Source organism: Bombina bombina, chromosome 7, assembly GCF_027579735.1.
Source record: "Bombina bombina isolate aBomBom1 chromosome 7, aBomBom1.pri, whole genome shotgun sequence".
Lineage (NCBI taxonomy): Eukaryota > Metazoa > Chordata > Amphibia > Anura > Bombinatoridae > Bombina > Bombina bombina.
The window spans coordinates 206,904,852-206,926,228 of record NC_069505.1 but is presented as its reverse complement, the minus strand read 5'-3'; the positions used below and the strand labels follow the sequence as shown (position 1 = coordinate 206,926,228).

At 37.8% G+C, this 21,377-nt stretch overlaps 1 protein-coding gene and 1 non-coding gene across 2 annotated transcripts in view; both read right to left on the bottom strand.

Moving 5' to 3' along the window:
* Positions 1 to 4,057: 4,057 nt before the first annotated feature.
* EIF4G2 (eukaryotic translation initiation factor 4 gamma 2) overlaps positions 4,058 to 21,377 on the bottom strand; it is a 21,931-nt gene continuing 4,611 nt past the window's right edge. Inside the window, 18 exon segments of the mRNA XM_053720587.1 lie at positions 4,058 to 4,871; positions 5,502 to 5,623; positions 5,775 to 5,986; positions 6,092 to 6,296; positions 7,069 to 7,327; positions 7,406 to 7,621; positions 8,027 to 8,131; positions 8,231 to 8,341; positions 8,647 to 8,751; positions 8,879 to 9,042; positions 9,176 to 9,317; positions 11,435 to 11,533; positions 13,621 to 13,704; positions 18,737 to 18,793; positions 18,795 to 18,864; positions 18,961 to 19,102; positions 19,186 to 19,252; positions 19,351 to 19,479. Of these exon segments, the coding sequence (XP_053576562.1) occupies positions 4,806 to 4,871; positions 5,502 to 5,623; positions 5,775 to 5,986; positions 6,092 to 6,296; positions 7,069 to 7,327; positions 7,406 to 7,621; positions 8,027 to 8,131; positions 8,231 to 8,341; positions 8,647 to 8,751; positions 8,879 to 9,042; positions 9,176 to 9,317; positions 11,435 to 11,533; positions 13,621 to 13,704; positions 18,737 to 18,793; positions 18,795 to 18,864; positions 18,961 to 19,102; positions 19,186 to 19,252; positions 19,351 to 19,479 (2,355 nt within the window). The 3' untranslated portion in view covers positions 4,058 to 4,805.
* On the bottom strand, positions 8,421 to 8,610 carry LOC128637136 (small nucleolar RNA SNORD97). The gene has a single exon (XR_008398999.1). It is a non-coding gene; the product is annotated as a small nucleolar RNA SNORD97 (small nucleolar RNA).

Genomic DNA, 21,377 nt, shown 5'->3' with positions numbered 1-21,377 from the left:
CACATGGAACACGTAACATTCTGGATATCCTCCGAATCCATAACAAACAGCAAGGAAAAAATTGGTCTTGGCTCCTTTAAATTATGTAGTTATAATTTGTGGCCCAAGAAAAACTGTGTGAGCAAACATTACAATAACCGTTTGTCCTGAAAAATAACAGTATACTGTGCCTTTAAAAATAAAACATCCAATTTTTCTGAAAAAATCTGCACTGAAAAATCTGAGACAGTTTCTATGCAATTCTTAACTAGAAAAAAATAACACCTCTTCGCCTCAACAGCTCTGCTGAGGCTCCTACCTGCCCCGACGGTACACCAACCAAGCCAGCCTCCCAATCGAGACACGGACACTAAAGACCGCCTGCTTATCCAACCATGCAGTCTTAGAGGAAACACTTGCTATGCGATGATTGTCACTGGAACGGCAGAACTCCGGAACAGAAATCAATGCGCGGCTTCTGAGTCAGAGCGCGTCAAAGTTAACCCCGCCCTTTGTGGGCAGAACTCAAAACCATCCGGCAATAATTAAATTAAAATAATTACTGCTCTGTTCCGCTAAAGTTACCTAATCATTGTTCGTACACACAAAACATAAAAGGTATAGCCCTGTACCGGAGTCGTTCTGTATGAAAGTTGCGGTCATTATAGCCCCAGTGTCTTGCTCACAGTACCTAAAGCCAGTGACTGACAGGAGAGCCCTCTTACTTGGAAAGGGTCCATGTCCCCCTAGTCCTGGCATGACTGTAGAAAAGTCGGTTAGCTTGAAATATGTGACACCAAAACGTGCTGCTCAATAGGAGAGGCCTTCCTTCAAGAAAGCCCATGACCCCCACAAATGAAAAATAAGTGCATAGTAGATTCTGATATATCTATACGGCCCAGAAATAAAGACTGCACTTACCTTGCTGCTGTTCGACAGCATGATAGTTCTCACAGTATCCAGAGGTCTTCTCCCTCTCCTAGCCCTGTGGACACAGATAGGGCCTTAGTTAATATCTGCTAAGACCATCATCAGAAGGGCAGCACTCAGTATGGGAGGCGCAGTGAGAGTTATGCTCCACCAGTTCCCATTGCTTTAAAGCCACCTGTAGCTCTACTCTAGAGGGGCTGACAAGGAATACGGCTACACCCTATAATAAAATAGCACTCACTGGTACCATTTTAAAATAAACTCTTGATTGAAAAATCTAAACACCTAACTTTACCTCTTCCTATCACTAACACAGGCAAAGAGAATGACTGGGGTGGGAAGGAAGGAGATATATATATATATATATATATATATATATATATATATATATATATATATATATATATATATATATATATATATATATATATATATATATATATATATATATATATATATATATATATATATATATATATATACACACATAACATATATACATATATACATACATATACACACAGAGCATAAGCATAAACTCTGTATTCTTGAGTGGTATCACGTAGCAATGAAAAGGCTAATTCCAGACACTATGCACAAAGCACTTATGTAAAATACTCAATTGAAATTTGGTATACATTAAAAATTCATACAGAAACTGAACAAGCACATTCAATCACAGATTACTGAAAGACAGGGATAAAGGTGACTTCCTCTGACGCGTTTCAGATGACGTCATCTTTGAGAAAGCACCAACCGGCATGAAACGAGTCAGATGACGTCACCTGTAGCCCTGTCTTTCAGTAATCCGTGAGTGAAAGTGCTTGTTCAGTTTCTGTATACCAAATAAATTTCAATGATTATTTTACATAAGTGCTTTGTGCATAGTGTCTGGAATTAGCCCTTATTTATTGCTACGCGATACCACTCGAGAATACTGAGTTTATGCTTATGCTCTGTGGGAGTCCGTTCTTTGATATTTTTGTCTACAGCAGACTGCTTGACCCAACTTCCTTCACGCTGTGTGCTGGATTCCCGGATGAGCAGCCTGCTTTAAGCTGAGTGGATGGCGGCGTTTGGTCTCCCAAGCTAAGTGATTAGATATAGCCATACCTTAACTGCCTCTGAGATACACACACACACTGGATATAAAAAGTCTACACACCCCTGTTAATGTCAGGTTTCTGTGATGTAAAAAAATGAGACAAAGATAAATCATTTCAGAACTTTTTCACCTTTAATGTGATCTATAAACTGTCTTTTAGGTAAAGGGAAATAAAAATATAAAATATGGTTGCATAAGTGTGAACACCCTTAAAATTAATACTTTATTGAAGCACCTTTTGATTTTATTACAGCACTCAGTCTTTTTGGGTAGGAGTTTTTCAGCATGACACATCTTGACTTGGAAAGATTTGCCCACTCCTCTTTGCAAAAACACTCTAATATCTGTCAGAATGCATGAAAGGGCATCTCCTGTGCACAGATCACCCCACAGATTTTGAATTGGATTCAGGTCTGGGCTCTGGCTGGGCCATCCCAAAACTTTAATCTTCTTCTGGTGTAACCATTCCTTTATTGATTTGGGTGTATGCTTTGGGTCGTTGTCATGCTGAAAGATGAAGTTTCTCTAGCAGAAGCCTGAAGGTTTTGTGCCACTATCTGGTATTTGGAACTGTTCATTATTCCCTCTACCTTGACTAAGGCCCCAGTTCCAGCTGAAGAAAAACAGCCCCAAAAGCATGATGCCGACACCACCATGCTTCACTGTGGGTATGGTGCACTTTTGGTGATATGCAGTGTTTTTTGTGCCAAACATATCTTTTGGAATTATGGCCAAAAAGTTCAACTTTGGTTTCATCAGACCAGAACACCTTTTGCAACATGCTTTTGGGAAACCTCAGATGTTTTTTTGCAAAAATTTAGCCGGGCTTGGAGGTTTTATTTTTTTGTAAGAAAAGGCTTCCGTCTTGCCACTCTATCTCATAGCCCAAACATATGAAGAATACGGGCGATTGTCACATGTACCACACAGCCAGTATTTGCCAGATATTTCTGCAGCTCCTTTAATGTTGCTGTAGGCCTCTTTGCAGCCTCCCAGACCAGTTTACTTCTCGTCTTTTCATCAATTTTGGAGGGACATCCAGTTCTTGGTAATGACACTATTACCATATTTTCTTCACTTAATGACTGTCTTCACTGTGTTCCATGGTATAGCTAATGCCTTGGAAATTCTTTTGTACCTTTCTCCTGACTGATACCTTTTAACAATGAGATCCCTTTGATGCTTTAGAAGCTCTCTGCGGACCATGGCTTTTGCTGTAGGATGCGACTAACAAAATGTCATGAAAGACCTACTCGAACAGCTGAACTTTATTTGGGGTTAATCAGAGGCACTTTAAAATGACAGGTGTGTACTGACTCCTATTTAACATGCTTTTGAATGCGATTGCTTAATTCTGAACACAGCTACATCCCCAGTTATAAAAGGGTGTTCACACTTATGCAACAATATTTTATTTTTTTATTTTTATTTCCCTTTACCTAAAATATTTCAGTTTGTTTTCAATGGAGTTGTACAGTTTATAGGTCACATTAAAGGTGGAAAAAGTTCTGAAATGATTTATCTTTGTCTCATTTTTTTACATCACAAAAACCTGACATTTTAACAGGGGTGTGTAGACATACACACACACATTATTTTAATCTATCTATATCTCATATCATTTAAACAAGTTTCCAATTTACCCCTAGTATCTAAATTGCCAAGTTCTCTTGGTTCCCTTTGTTGAAAGGCTAGGCTATTGGCTAAGAGGTGGAAACGTTGCCTCATTGAAAAATAATAAAATAGCTTTCTGCTGCAGGCGCCCTGAGGCGTTTAGCACAGCATACACTACAGGCAAATAAAGGAACTTTCAGCATGAAGTATTTTACTTTATGACCGAAAGTCCCTTTTACAGTCTTCAAAGAACTTTTTTAGTGCAGGAACCACTAATAATGGGCAGATGGGGGAAACTAAGAGATGGTAGACAAAAAAAAGGAAGGTATATATGGGGATCATTATCATGACAGTCAGAAAAATGCTACAACCACACTTAAGTTTTACTTCAATTTTATGCTATTGCAGGATATAAAAATCACACTCATCAAGTATCACAATGTTTATTGATACAAGTATATAAAATCAGGGCATGAACATGACTTGATAAATTAAGTAGACGTAATTTCAATACTATAATAAGGAGGACCAATTCAGTTTCTCAGCATTTGAAAGTTTCACACCCACAATACCACTTATCAGGGCATCTATCAATCGCTCAAAACCGATCATTTTTTTGTGCAAGTAAACCATATTTCTTTCAAAGAATTGTGCACTCACCAAGGCTCAAAGATATTAAAACCTAGCACAAAAAAAGCCCATTACTAGAGGTAGAAATACAGGCAATATACTATTACGGTAACAACCATCAATTACAGTTAAGGATTCTCTGTAACACCCAAATGGATAATCAAATATTGCAACAACTCAAGTTTTACACTGAGAAAAGTGCATCTACAGTATTCAGTGTTGCTATTCAGTTTCCCCCCTAACAGCCTATGTTACCAGGCAGCAAAGTCCTTGCAATAGACCATTTATGTTTGAGAACATATGATGTAATTATTGCATGCTGCTAATACATTGTTCTAAACATTTAAGGTATTCTAAAATATCGGATGGCTGACTATGATTAAGACATTACACTAAAAACCTTAGGCAGAAGAAATCCTACTGACATGCCTCTGCTTGAAATATTGCGAAAATGTTACAGCGGAATGAATTTTCGCAGTGGTTAGGTCAAATGCAGTAACATCATAGCAACAGTACGTTTGCACAAATTAAGGCTTTGGCTGGTTCATTAATCTGCTTCTTCCTCGGACTCCTCCTCTTCAGCAGTTTCCAGCCAGGTAAGCCATTGGTTCACCTGTAAAAACAACGTATAGGTTACATCCCAAGAGCAAACTACTAAAGTGCAGTATTAATAGCAAGTCTAAAAAGATTGCCCTGCTAAATACTGTTAATAAAGGAATATGAAGTCCAATTTTTTACTCATGATTCAGATAGAGCATGCGATTTTAAACAACTTTCTAATTTACTTCTATTATCAATTATTCGTTCTCTTGGTATCTTTTGTTGGAAAGCAGTGACATATACATAGGAGCCAGCCCATTTCTGGAGCACTATAGCTCAGCAGTTCGCATGAGTACTAGATGGCAGCACGATTCTCTGCCATGTAGTCTCCTTGATGCCTGCCTAGGTATTTCTTCAAACAGAAAACCATGGGAACAAAGCAAAATTTGATAAGTAAAAATCGGAAACTTTAAAATGTTATGCTCTGTAAATCACAACACATTTCATGTGTTTCTTATCCCTTTAAACAAACCCAACAGTTTCTGGCTATTACTAGATTCACAAAGTTTCTCCTTTTAAAAACGGAAGCTAAAGCTTGATTTTAATACTTACAAGTACTGAAGGATTAGGTTTTATTGCCTTTAATCCAAGTTTGTTTTTGTCAACCACTAATTAACTCATGCACATCAAACAAACAGCATACCTGGAATAAAGCTTTTCCCTTTCCTGGAAACTCTTGTGTAATATCTTCCTTCCAAGCCAAAAACGCTTCTTCCTCTAGAATTTCCATATCGTAGAAATGGACAAAGAAGCGCAGTAACATGCCTTAAAAATAAATAAAAAATGCAATGATGTCTAGGAGGCACACACACACACCACGTAATAACTAATTATATATATATATATATATATATATATATATATATATATATATATATATATATATATATATATATATATAAAGTTTGATGCCTACCTTTAGGAAAGTTTTTGCTGTAGCTGTGCACTTGAAGTGCATATAGTGCACTAACTTGCAGGTCAACATGGTCATGTAAGAACTTCTGCATTACTGGCTTAAAGGAAAGAAGCAGCTGCTTCTCTTGCTCCAACTGCTCCTTAGAAGGAGCAGCTAAAAGCTCACTTTCTTCTTCTTCTGGACAAACCTCATTAGAGATATACTGTAAAAAGCTGAAGGGAAGGTTTCAAGGAGGACGAGAAAGAAAAAAGCACAAGCATTATTACAAATCCATGATCAATGAAATAAACATTTCTAGAGGTTTTAGAGAGACGTACCTGGTCATCAAAATATTCACAAATCCTTTATCTACATGTAGTTTAGGAGAGATGTTATCCTTAATCCACTTATATATAGTTTGTGGAGATGGGTCTGTTTTTATTTGTTTCAATAACTCCTTCTCCAGTTTCATAAGGGGAAATAAGAAACTGAGCCCCTTTCCATCCAAAATCTCCAGCATTCGGTCCTTATTTTGATCAATTTCTGCAATATGCAAAAAGTTATGTAATGTTATGCACTATAGCTCAGTTATTAAACGCATCGTATAGATATCTGCATACAAAAAAATATTTTAAACCCATTTAAGTTGGGGGGGGGGGGGGGACAGAAATATTAGCTACTACAGTGAACAAACTGTAGAACCTGGCAGCACTAAGTCTGCACTTCCAAATTTTCAGGGGAAATTGAACTACAAATTTACAGTTCATTTCAAGAAATAAAAGGGGAAAAATGTACACCATGCATTAAACACTTTAAATAACAAAACTCAAAAAGCTCCATGGCCCTAGGGGCAAGCAGGCAATATAAAAAAAAACATTTCTTTGGTAGTGTTTTTTTTTATTTTTTTTTTTATATACTTTATTAAAATCTGAATTCCCATAAAATGATCAACAATGCAGAATTCACACACACAACACCGGGATTGACAAACCCAGGAAGCCACTGGCTGCTAGAATTTTACCACTGGCTCCTAATGTTTTGCTTAATTTCCACAAATCTTTATAAAAATACCACTGTAGGCTCCTAAAAATATATCTGGCTAATTCATTTTAAACAGATGTCAACCACTGGTGTAATGCACTTTATTTTATCTGCATTACAGGCTTCGCCTGGGAATCCAGAACCCATCAAATAATGTATTAATATATGTGCAGGAACTTCTTTATATAGGTCCCCAACTGATGACAGCAAAGGGAGCAATGTAGTAGATTTCTGATTCATACATAGACTTTAAAATGACAAAAATATTACTCACCTGGTAACATTTTCTGCATATTAACTTTGCTTTGCTGGAAAAGGTCAGTCAACCATTCTTTGTCTTTAAGCTTCGCCAACTGCTGAAGGCATAGCAGAAAGAGAGGAAAATGGGTACCATTTTCTAGAGGCTGAGCCAGTTCAGAAATGCTCACAAGGTCAGCAATTATGGCACGGGCAGCAAATTGTGCCAGGTATGATTTTACCAAAGGTATGTCCACCTCCAATTTAGGGCACTGGTCCAACACATTCAAGAAAGCCTAAAAGAAACTCCAGGAGTCAGCTACATTACATAAAAATAAGATGTCTTAGAAATTACAGGCATGAGATTTATTTACCTGCATGAAGTTGTCACTAGTGGCTATTCCTTCCTGTCGTAGTATTCCAATCAATGCACTGGCCTTCTCTTTGTCTTCATCTGACCGATCTAGTGACTGCAGGACTATTTTGCTTATCATTTCTGGAATATAATGTTTTGGAGCTCTCATTTCCTTCACACTATTGATGGCATCTGCTGCATTTCCATTATTCAAGTAATCTGTCACAAAGGCTTCCTGAGGGGAGGAGTAGGGAGGTTGAGAAAATGAACATATGAATAAAAATGTCTGGCTGCAAACAAAAATGTCTTGTGTCTATAGTTTTGGTTCACTTCTGAGCATGCCACATGCCCATATAAAACAAATGTGAGCTTGCACCAGTTATGACTTAGAGCAGTGTTTCCCAAACCCAGTACAGATATTCATTATATCATAACTAGATCACAGGTGAAATAATCAGCTGAGTGAGCCGATTGTTTCACCTGTGCTCTAGTTAACACATTATCTAGCCTGATTAAGGGACCGGAGGACTGGGTTTGGGAAACACTGGCTTAGAGCAAGCAGCATACAGATTTAAAGTAGGGAGAAAAGTAAAAAAGGACCAAAACTAACAAAAATAAAATACATGACAATACAACTTACAGTAAGTTTTAGTAGCTCTTCCTTCGAGGGTGGTGGTTTCTTAACACTTTTTGCAGGCTTCTCTTGAATTGGTGGTGGATTGGTTTTCAGTCCAAGCTGAGGTGTCTGATAGAAAAGGGGTGTTGGTAGTTCACAATGAATATCCAACGCTTTTTAGATAATGGGGAGGGGGGGGGGTGCTGATAAGACAAAGGGAATTCTTACCTGCCCCATTGGTGGTGTCTGAGTACGAGGCGGTATCATTGTCATCTGTGGTTGAAGCTTTGGCACTTGATTTTTATTCATAAGGAAAGACTGGGCAGGTCTAAGGCTGATCTGAGAAACAATGACATATACCTTAAGACAACATTTATTCTCCCACTTTTTTAAAAAAAAAAACAAATCTAATACATTCAAGCCCTCAGATCTCATAATCTTGCTCAAAGGACACTGGTAACTCTGAAATAAAGAAAAAAAAAGTAGCAAGAGAAAAAGAACTATAGGCTGGGAAGGAGAGAATAAAAAGGAAGAAAATAAGAGAAGGAAAAAGGAGTTCCCAGTATTTGGTCCTCGTAATAACGCGTCTTTTCTTAATCACTGGGCCAGCTAATGTATAAATACACAACTCACACAATACAAACCTCATCTGCATTAAGCTGTCCTTTTTTGATAAAACGAGGTGGCATATCCTTAGACTGCCCTTGCTGTGATAAGAGTCCTTGACTCTGGTAAAGCTGGCCTGGTCCCTTGTAGGAGAAAAACAAAAAAACACAATTTAAAAAAAAAAAAAAAAAAAGAAAAAAAAAAAACACCCCACACACACTTCGGATTTTCAGAAAACAGTGCTTCAGAACATAAGAAAAATATGCCTACCTGGTTTTTCATGAAAGATTTGCCTCCAATTTCACCAAACTGGGACGGAACAGGAGGAATGATATGCCCCCCATGGCCATTAAATAACTGATTTGAACGATGACGTCCCATTGTTGGTGAAAACCTGTCTTGAATAACCCCTGGACCAGTACCAATGCCACTACCTAAAACAAAAACAAAAACAAAATTTAAAAAAAAAAAACCCACACAGGGACATAAGAAACTGTTCATAGAACAGCTATAGGTATTACTGATAGACTAGACCATTTAAAAAAAAAAAAAACCCTCACACCACACCTGGCATTTGTCGAAACATATCAGCAAGCCCTCCAAGTGGGTCCCTGTCAAGCTTCATTCTTGGTGGCATAAATGGCCCCTCCAAAAAGAAATCTGTACGCATTCCTTGAGACATAGGAGCAGGAATAAAGACTCCTAGATCCTTGAATAAGGGGAAAAAATATATATATAAATTTTTTAAAATTTATAAAGCGATAGGGTACAGAAGGCAAAAAGGAAAGGGAAACAAAATATAATGGACAGACATGTAGAATTGTTAATATAAATAATTCATGATATCAAAATATCTGTTAAAGGGACATAATACACATAGTGCATCAGTGTCAAGTGATTTAGCATATAACTGTAAAAAGCTGACAGGAAAATATCACCTGAGCATCTCGATATTTTACCTCACAATTTCCTCAGCTCAGCAGAGTAATTTCTGTGTAAAAAGTTGAACTCAAAAAAAAAAAAAAAAAAATGAACAGCAGATAAACAGCATCAACCGTGCTGAGGTCATGAACTCTTTTACTGTGATCTCATGAGATTTCACAGTAAACTTCCTTACACTGAATAGGGAAATAAGATGTGTGCACGAAAGCTTGCTCCTTCCTCTGTCCCGGGACAGACATACTGATTTGCTGCTTAGAAGTCCTTTACAATGGGATGTGGCTACTGAGAAACTTTTGGGGTAAAATATATTGTTTACATAGAGATGTTCAGGTGATATTTTCAAGTCAGCTTTTTACAGCTATACTGCATCACTTTCAAGTGTTTAAACATTTGGGTATTATGGCCCTTTAAAATTAAACTGAAAATTGTACTGAGTTCTTAACACCAAACTTTGAGGGGGAAAAAAAAAAAAAAAATCACCCCCCCGGAGCGGTCTATAGATCTTACCATATTCCAAGTAGGACTAAGACTAATTTTTAAATGGAAATACAATAATGTCTTGTTCTTCCTTCAAGAGTGATTTAACCCTTTGAGTTCTGACAGCTCTGAGCAGTCACTAGCACTCTACCACCTTGATTGAGAGAGATCTGGGGGCTCCCACCTGCTCCCTCCCCAGGGATCGTGCCTGTACAGCGACAGGCATTACGTTTTGCGCAGTGATGCCACGCGCAATGACGTCACCACGCAACTTTATTAACAATTTGTCAATACAAAGTATAGGGAAAGGGGCATGCTGCTTAGAAGCCTATCTCAGGCATCTAAGCAGCTACAGACCCCCAAGACCCACCATTGGAAAGGTAATCTAACATTTCCAATGGTGTAAGTCTTGGCGATATGGGGGGGGGGGGGGGGGGAGAAAGAGTTAATTTTTCCACAAATTAAAAAAAAATTAAATTGGCTTAGCACCCAGGTGGGAAAGTGCTTAGCACTCAAATGGTTAATAAAAATTTACCATTTTCCAAAAAAGACAACACTTGCGATTCTAAATTATCAGTGTCTAATCGAACAAACTAATTTCTGTAAATGTAGGTATTGCCTTATCTTTCCACTTGTGGAAGATGAGGCTTCTTATGCACAATATGAAAGTGGTAATACGGCTATTATTGGGCAAGTCTATGTTATAGGAGGAGGGGACTAGGTTGCGTTTGGGAAAAAGTCAAAAGGACGACCGTATTGATCCAATATTCTAAAAAGAGACTTGCAAAAATGTTAATCACCTGAGCCTTCAGCATGTCAATCTTTTTGCTGGTGGTGTGCGTATTTGTGTTTATATGCTGGAAAAATGGCGCCAATAGACTTGCCACAAACCTACAAATTAAAACTAGATATGCCTGTATATATCAAATGGTGTTTGAATTACAAAAGAAAAAATTTGGGTTCAGTTTCCCTTTAAATATTTTCTTTTGTAATTCAGAGAGCATGCACTTTTTTAAGCAACTTTCTAATTTACTCCTATCATTTTTTGTTCTCTTGCTATGTTTATTTGAAAAAATGCATATAAGCTTTTTTGGTTCAGCCTCTGGACAGCACTTTTTATTGGTGGATGAATTTATCCAATCAGTAAGAAAAACCCAGGTTGTTCACCAAAAATGGGCCGGCATCTAAACTTACATTCTTGCTTTTCAAATAAAGATACCAAGAGAATGAATTTTTTTTTTTTTAATAGGGAGTAAATTAGAAAGTTGCTTAAACGGTCATGCTCTGAATCACAAAATAAAATTGGGTTCTGTGTCCCTTTAAGACAACTAGATACAATTCCGTTTATATCAAATACCAACACTATGTAGTAAAAAGTTTTCATATAGAATGATATTTAATTGCTACCTTCACTGCATCTTGGCGGATTTGATTGATAGTCTTTGGTCCATTGTCATTAAAAGCTTTACGAGGAACCCAACGGTTTTCTCGCAACTCCACAGTATCCTAAAAACAGAAAACACCCAAGTTAGAACAAATCAAGTACCAAGTGAATATTAACAAAGTATTTGCCAGTACATTTTGATGCATGTATTCATAACCAGAAATAACCATACCATGATATTAGTTTAGGAAATTATACTTATTTCTGATGGAGATATATGGATGATGAACTTGTAGGAACCATAAAGTTCATATTTCTTATGAGAAGGGTACAATTAGTTATAGCCTAAGAATATTTTAAAATATAATGCAAGCAGCATTAAAAAGGGATATGAAACCTAAAATTCTCTTTTGTAATTAAGACTGCATTAAAAAAAAAAAAAAAAAAAAAAAAGTTTAATTTGTTTTGTTGTCATAGTATGCATTGTTGGAGAAACCTAGGTAGGTGATTGGAGCATGAATAGTGCAGCAGTTGCATGTACGCTCCGGAGTTTGTCACATAACATGTCAAGAGATTTGGGGGGGGGGGGGGGAGCAGAAAGATTGATAATAGTAAAATTAGAAAGTCATTTCAAATAACATGCTCTAATCGAAATCTTGAAAGAAAATGGTTTTGGTTTCATGTCCTTTTAACAAAGAATTATACTCCACAAATTTAGGTTTGCTGGAATACTGCAATGCAAGGTCAACCTAACCATAACCCCTCATTTGAAAAGGCTGAGCACTATTCCCCCCCCCCACACACTTTGGAGGGCTAGTGAATAAATATTAGAATTTCTTAAAATCAGAAATATATAGTACTGCAACTAGACTCCCAGAACACACACATTATGAGAAAAGGTGCAAGCTGTTCCAAATCTTCAGTTAGAGGAGTTGCCACTTTGTGGGTTCTATAGTTTTTTTGTTTGTGCTTTAATACACACAACATGGAAGAGGGCTACACGGTGATCCACAAATCCTGAACAGCCATATTATAAACCCCCAGAGAACGCTAGAGATAAGTTAGCGATTCTAGTTAGATAATGTGGAGACTAAGGCAACTTAAAGGGACAGTCAACACCAGGATTTTTTTTTTTTTTTTTAAATAAAGTAGATAGATAATCCCTTTATTACCCATTCCCCAGTTTTGCATAACCAACAGTTATATAAATACACGTTTTACCTCTGTAATTAGCCAATTAGTTCTGACTCCTAAGAGCTTCACGTGTCTGAGCTCAAGGTTATCTATATGAAACACATGAACTAACGCCCTCTAGTGGTGAAAAACTGTCAAAATGCTTTCAGATTAGAGGTGGTCTTCAAGGTCTAAGAAATGAGCAAATGAACCTCCTAGATTTAGCTTTCAACTAAGAATACCAAGAGAACAAAGCAAAATTGTTAATAAAGTAAAATTGATAAGTTTTTTTAAAATTACATACCCTGTCTGAATCATGAAAGTTTTTTTTTTAACTTTACTGTCCCTTTAAAAAAAAAAAAAAAAAAAAGTGTAATCTAGTAAAAAATAAACTTTCATGATTCAGATAGGGCATGTCATTTAAACAACTTTGCTTTGTTCTCGGTGTGTGTGTAAATATATCTCTATCTATCTATCTATATCTCTAGGCGGGTCCTCGAAGGTCTTATCTGAATGCACTGACATTTTTCACAACTAGTGTTCGTTCCTGTGTCCTCATATAGATAACATTGTGCTCACATCTGTGGAGTTACCTATTGGCTTAAATGCAAGTCTGTCAGAACTTAAAGGGGCAGTCGGCAGAGGCTTAGATACAAAGTATTCAGGGTAAAAAAGTATATTACTATATTCGTGTTGGTTATGCAAAACCGGGGAATGGGTAATAAAAGGGATCATCTATCTTTTCAAACAAAAATTATATTGTAGACAGTCCCTTTAACATTCTAGTTTGGAAAAATTGTTTACATCAGCATCTCTCAACTATAGTCCTCAAGTAAATCAAAGACTTGGCTATTTAACCAAACATAGCAGGGAAATCCTGAAAAAACAAGTCCGTTATGTACAGTATACCTGAAGATGGAGGTTGACAAAAATGGTTTATGATGGCTTACAGGGAAGGGCACCATATTTGCAAATAAATAGCATGTCAAGCTTTTTTCTAGACACCACACATTCAGATCTATAACAACGAACTTACTTGCAGCAGGAAACGAATCCTTGCCGGCAATTCCTTACTTGGCTTCAAGGCGTTCATACGGGCAAAGTACTGATCCATTAAGGACTAGCAAAGGGAGAAAAAAAAAGAAAAAAGAAAGCAATTAATATGATTTCATACAATTTTGTTTTTGTACCTTTTAACACTGCATTATAGATTCTGAGTCAGTTTGACCTTGTGAAATATGATGCACCTCTTTCCACCCTTTAAAAACATTTTTTTAGCATGTGTCTGCCAATATAGAACTTGCACAGTAAATGTAAATACATGCTTTCTTCACCCACCTCCATCCCTCTCTATAAGGCAGCACAAGCGACATAACACGCCATGCTTAACAGTACTAAAAAAAAAAATAAAAAAAAAAAATCCAAGATCACTCATACCGACCTGTGTACGAGAATAAGGTTTTTACCACAGAATGCTTGTTTGCAACACCCCATCCCTTTGATGCCTACACTAAGGGGCCCTGCAGAATGAGCAAGTGAAACACCCACTGTCACTGGAATAAGGTGCATGCCGTTTAACTTTAGATTTGGTTTGTATCTTCAAGCTTTTGGTTATGGGTAACTAAGCAACTTTGCAATATATTTATATAAGTTATTTTGCCCCCTTTACATGTAATTTAACCCCTTAAGGACAAGGCCATTTTTCAATTTCTTTCCATTAAAAACCAGGGCTATTTTTACATTTCTGCGGTCTTTGTGTTTAGCTGTAATTTTCCTCTTACTCATTTACTGTACCAACACATTATATACTGTTTTTTCTTGCCATTAAACTGACTTTCTATAACATTTTCATCATATCTTATAATATAATTTTTTTTTTTTAAAGTAAAATATATATATATATATATATATAATATATATATATATATATATATATATATATATATATATATATATATATGTCTGTAAATATATATATATATATATATATATATATATATATATAAAAAAAAAAAAAAAAAAAACAAAACCAAAAACAAAAAACCCCCACTTCTTCTAACTTTGACCCCAAAATCTGTGACACATCTACAACCACCAAAAAACACCCATGCTAAATAGTTTCTAAATTTTGTCCTGAGTTTAGAAATACCCAATGTTTACATGTTCTTTGCAAGTTAAAGGGCAATAAATACAAGTAACACTTTGCTATTTCCAAAACACTTTTTTGCCCCCCCAAATTAGCGCTAGTTACATTGTGACACTGATATCTTTCAGGAATCCCTAGACATTTATATATATATTTTTTTTAGAAGACATCCCAAAGTATTGATCAAGGCCCAGTTAGGTATATTTCATGCCACTATTTCACCGCCAAATGCGATCAAATAAAAAAAAAAAAAAAAAAAGTTCACGTTTTCACAAACTTTAGGTTTCTCACTAAAATTATTTACAAACAACTTGTGCAATTATGGCATAAATGGTTGTATATGCTTCTCTGGGATCCTCTTTGTTCAGAAATAGCAGACATATATGGTGTTGCTTTTTGGCAATTAGAAGGCCGCTAAATGCCACTGAGCATCACACGTGTATTATGCCCAGCAGTGAAGGGGTTAATTAGGGAGCTTCTAGGGTAAATTTTAGCTTTAGTGTAGTAGACAACCCCAAGTATAATGCGATCAAATAAAAAAAAAAAAAAAAAAAAGTTTCTCACTGAAATTTACAAACAACTTGTGCAATTATGGCATAAATGATTGTAAATGCTTCTCTGGGATCCCCTTTGTTCAGAAATAGCAGACATGTATGGCTTTGGCGTTGCTTTTTGGTAATTAGAAGGCCGCTAAGCATCACGTGTATTATGCCCAGCAGTGCAGGGGTTGCTAGCCTTGTAGGGAGCTTGCAGGATTAATTTTAGCTTTAGTGTAGAGATAAGCCTCCCACCTGACACATCCCACTCCCTGATCCCTCCCAAACATCTCTTCCCTCCCCCACAATTGTCTCTGCCAGTACTAAAAATAAAAGGCTTTTTGTTAATTTTTTTTTTATATATCTGTCTAGCTGTGATGGACCCTCCCTTAGCCCCCAACCTCTCTCACCCCCCCCCCCCAAACAGCTCTATAAACCCTTGCCCACTACCTATTTGCTGACATCTTGGGTACTGGCAGCTGTCTCCCAAAAAATGTTTTTTTTTTAAATGCAATTAAAAAATTTTTTGTAGTGTAACTGCCCCTCTCAAAACCCTTCTCCCCCTCCCAGATCCTTTTGAGTGTTATCCCCCCCCCCCCCCCCGACTGCCATTCATTCGTGGCAGTGGTTGTTGCGCTAATCGCGCGCACTAATGCGCGCGCTCCCCTGCAGGCCCCCCCCCGCGCGCTCCGGCACCCGTGTGCACATTTCCACATTCAGGAACCGGATGCCGGGTAGCGATGGGCCGCCCACCCGCCTCCCTGCAGCTGCTCCCACCCACGATCGGGCCCATCGCTACCGGTGCAGAGAGGGCCACAGAGTGGCTCTCTCTGCATCGGTTTGGAAAAAAGGTATTGCAGTGATGCCTCAATATCGAGGCATTACAGCAATACCTTGAAAAGCGGCTGGAAGCGATCAGAATCGCTTCCAGCCGCCTTAAACCCTTATGTCGTACAGGGTACGTCGCTGGTCTTTAAAGACCAGGTTGTTGTGCGCAACGTACCCTGTACGACATGGCGTCGTTAAAGGGTTAACTATAAACTGAGAAAGACTAATTCTCAGAACTTGAAGTTTACCCTGCAGACATATCAAGGGCTAACTCTGCTACACATTCATCTTGAACTCCTACTATTCTGCCCTTAATCTCCACAAGCAACACTTCTTCTCTACTCTTTCTTCTAACCCAAAACGTCTATTCTTCACTTTCAATACTCTCACTCCGCCCTCCCCCACTTCCTAATACCACCTCTGTCAGCTCAAGACCTCATTAACAAAATTGACTCCATCAGACATGAAATCATCTCTCAGCATAATTCCATTCTCTCCCCCCTCAAACACTCTCACTCAACCACAACCCTCATAACCTGAAACGTAATTCATTCTCCCCTGTTACTGAGGAAGAAGTTTCGGCACTTATACTGCGCTCACCTCACTACCTGTCCCCTTGACCCTATCCCGTCACAGCTACTCCCTCCCTCTCTGCTACCCTTACCCCTATACTATCACACATTTTCAACCTCTCCCTCAGCATTGGTACAGTTCCCTCCTCGATGAAACATGCACTGGTCACACCTATCCTAAAAAAAAAAACAAAAAAAAAAAAAAAAAAAAAAAAAAAAACACACACACACCTTCCCTTGATCCTACCTCCCCATCCAACTACCGCCCTATTTCCCTCCTCCCTCTTGCTTCAAAGCTTCTCAAAAAACTAGTATATGCACGCCTATCGGCATTTCCTCACGTTAAACTCCCTTCTTGACCCGCTGCAATCTGATTTCGTCCCTATCACTCCACAGAGCCAGCTATTGTTAAGGTCGCCAATGACCTACTTACAGCAAAATCAAAAGGCCACTTCTCTCTGCTTATCCTCCTTGATCTGTCCGCAGCCTTGACACTGTCGACCACCCTCTTTTGCTCCAAACCCTCCCATCCTTTGGCATCTGTGACAGCCCTTTCGTGGCTCTTCCTACCTATCAAACAGTACCTTCAGTGTAGCCTTCTCTGGGGCCTCCTCTGCCCCGTCACCACGTTCTGTCGGGAGTACCGTAAGCTCTGTCCCCTTCTCTTCTCAATCTATACGTCATCACTAGGGCTCCCTAATTAAGTCCCAACGGTTTTCCAATATCATTTGTATGCCGACGACACCCAAATCTACTTCTCTGCACCAGACCCATCTCCTTCCTTGCTAACCCATGTCACCGTCTCTCAGATCTCTTCCTGGATGTCCTCCCACTACCTCAAGCTAAATGTCTCCAAAACTGAGCTCCTCATTTTCCCCCTTCTTCCAAAGTCTCCACCCCCAATATCTCTATAACTGTTGACAACTCCATCATTACCCCTACCCCGCATGCCCGATGTCTCGGGGTCACATTTGACTCAGATCTTTCCTTCACTCCTCACATTCAGTCCTTGGCTAAAGCCTGCCACTTCCACCTTAAAAACCATCTCCAAAATTAGACACTTCCTTACACAAGACACAACTAAGATTTTAATCACTCTCTCATTCTTTCCCGCCTTGATTACTGCAACTCCTGTCCTCTCTGGTCTCCCCACTTGCCGCCTAGCTCCCTTACAATCCATAATGAAATGCTCTGCCAGATCTAATCTTTCTTACACGTCGCTCTTCATCTGCTGTTCCTCTTTGCCAATCCCTTCACTGGCTTCCTCTTGCCTCTAGGATCAAACACAAAATTCTCACTCTGACATACAAAGCCTCAACTGCACTGCTCCCCCCTATATCTCAGACCTTGTCTCCAGATACTCTCCCTCCCGTCCCCTTCGAAATGCTCATGACCTCCTACTCTCCTCTCTGGTTACCTCATCGCACTCCGTTTACAGGACTTCTCCAGACTGGTTCCCATCTTGTGGAACTCTCTGCCTCGCCCCACAAGACTCTCCCCTAGTTTTGAAAGCTTCAAGCACTCCCTAAAGACTCTACTGTTCAAGGATGCATACAAACTATGCTAACCTTACTTTATACCTAGTTCCTCTCCTTCATTGCTATCCCCTGAACCCCCTTAGCATGTAAGCCTAAGAGTCCAGCTGTTTGTAGATTCACCTTCTTAAGAGTGGATTACAACAGTGCAACTCTTGGCAGGGCCCTCTACTTGTTTTGTTGTACTCCCCTTTGTTTTATAGCGCTGCAGAAATCTGTTGGCGCTCTACAAATAACAATAACGTCTTTTAGCAGATGTTATTCTTCTGAAAGATGTTGTTAATTGTGCTGACATGTTATACTATAGCAACACAAGAATGTTTACTGGTCCATGTTAGATGTAATAAAAAATGGAAACATCAATTTATAAAGACTAAAAAAGGGACAATTCAAAGTCTCCAAACTCCGAACATACTTTTGAGTAATGTTGGGGGAGGGGTGGGGGGGGAAGCAAACAAAAAAAAAAAAAACACATCTAAGAATAGACACATGCTCACAAATGGATTGTTTGTTGTTTATTATCTCAGATATGTACATACCTTAGCTTTTCGTGGTCTAATCTAGGTCCAGCAGTTCTCATTATCTGACAGAGGACACTCCAAGATGCTGGCCCCCATGTCTTTAAGCTGGATTCTCTTTTTCTTTTCAAAAGCTTATTTATGAAGAAAAAAAAAAAAATTGAACATGTTACAATATGCTTATGGCATATATTCATATTAAACCCTTTGTATTCCAGTTGACAAGCTTACTGTTTGATGCCACTTATGAAGGATAGATTCATGAATAAGATCAAGTTTGCCAAGCTCCCCGATAAATTTAATGTTTCCCAACATCTTGAGCTTTGCAATGGCTCTCTGTTCCTCCTCCTCAGGAAGAAGGGGACTGTCCCGCTTGTCATAAACTTGGAAAAATAAATAAAATTTTTAATTATTACTTGTGTGCCTAGTCAGAGTATTATACTTATGAGAAAATTGAGTCCAATACCTTCGACATTTCTGGATCGATTTTCAAATTCATCTTGAAGTTTTGTAATTAGGAGGCGCCTAAATGTCTGATAATAAGAAATATATATGAACATCCAAAAAGTGGTGGGAGGAAGTATTTTTTTGTTTGCACTTCAGTAAATTATGTAAAAATGTTAAGTCATACTGTGCTTTGCTTCTGTCCTGCTGAACCCTCTGATGGGCCATCAAAGTTTGGTGCATCCTCTGCTAATCGCAAACATAGCTGAGCATATAGTGAGCTGTACTTGGGCTCTTCAAGGGCTTTGTCTACAATCTAAAATGAAAAGAAAAATTCAGAATACACCCCCATACCCAGAGGCATAGATTATTAGTCATTAAAAAGGCGCATACAACTTTATTTCTTTCAGGGTTCAGATAGAAGTACCGTGGAACGTTGTTTAAAATTGTTTCAATGACTGAAATTTGCTTCATTCCCTAAATATCTTTTGTTGAAGTAGCAGCAATGCAATACAGAGAGCTAGCTGAACATGAGACACTCCTATTAGAACCTGAATTTTTCTGATGCACTCATACTATGTGGTGTGAAGGAACAACATTGGTACATATGCAGTAGAAGATAGAAAACCCATTAAATGTGCTCTGGCTGAGCAAGAGACAAAATGTATGCAGGCACCAATCACCAGCTTGCTCCAACTCATGTAGGATATATATATTCTTCTTTTAAATATGGATATCAAGAGAACAATGTACATTTGAATATAGAAGTGAAATTATAAGTCTAAAAACCATGATCTGAATCATGCAAGTTTGCCTATCCCTTTAACTGCCATGAAATCAACTGTTCTTAAAAAAAAAAAAAAAAAAAAAAAAAAGGGACAAAAACATGAAACCACAATTTTATATTAAAGAAGCATTTTGCAATAAAAAGTATTTTTTATAAGCCCCCTTAATGATTTCCCAAAACAAAAAAAAAAACAAAAAAAAAAAACACACACACACCCTGTACCATGAGGTGTGAATTTGAAAGCAGAAACCTTTAAAATTGGCTGAGCACTCCATTTTCCCCAACCAAACTAGGAGATGGTTTCAATATATAGAAAAGCTATGTAACCACTATGAAAATTCAGACAAAAGCAGCAATTTAACATAAAAAATAAAGGTAAAGGAAGCTATGTGAAAGCAATTTAATACACTCAAATGGGTAAAATGCATCACTAGGTTCACATTAAAAAGGGAAAACATTTTACAGTACAACTTAATTCTAAGTGTATTTATAGTACAGATTCTGCTCAGAGAATTGTATATTTTTTTTTTTTTTAATAGAAACAAGCACACCAAATTAACTTGAAATCTATACTTAAAGGGACAGTATACACTCATTTTCATATAACTGCATGTAATAGAAACTACTATAAAGAATAAGATGCAGATACGGATATAAAAATCCAGTATAAAACTGTTTAAAAACGTACTTAGAAACGGTCAGTTTTGCTCTGTTGAAAAGGTAGCTGGAAAGCCCACTGCAAGTGGCAAATAAGACACTCCCCCCTCCTCCTTTTGCATATGAAAAGACCCTTTATACAAACAGGAGCAAGCTGGAGAAGGTAGCTGACGGTATTCACATAACACTTTGGGGCTTGGTTAGGAGTCTGAAAATCAGAGCAATGTTATTTAAAAATAAGCAAAACTATACATTTATTTAAAAAAAATGTTTTCTTTATGGGCTATATAAAGAATTTATCTACAAAACATTTATGGAAAGAAAAAAAAATGTATAATGTCCCTTTAACATTTATTTTTACAACCTCTTATCTTTAAGACTCGCAAGCTATTCAGACTAGTACCGATTAAGTTCTGAGGATTTCAGCCCTGCAATATTATTCACACCTAAACCATCCATGAATACCTGCACTAATATTGCCAACATTTTTGCTTGATATGATCAGCAACATTGATAACTGACAAGAATGCATGGCTGAAGCAGAATACAAGTGCATCATAAAAATTCAGTACCAATGAGTGTCAACATCACTCTAGGATTAAGTGAAACAAGCACAATATCAAATATTTGACAATAAAAGCAATTAAAACAATGAATGCATGTTACAAAGTTAAATTTTCATTGACCATCTGATGGGGTATTTGAGTTTTCTTTTCTGTTTAAAAAGGGTTGTTGTAGCACACTAGAGCGTCACTTCCCTCTAGCATGTA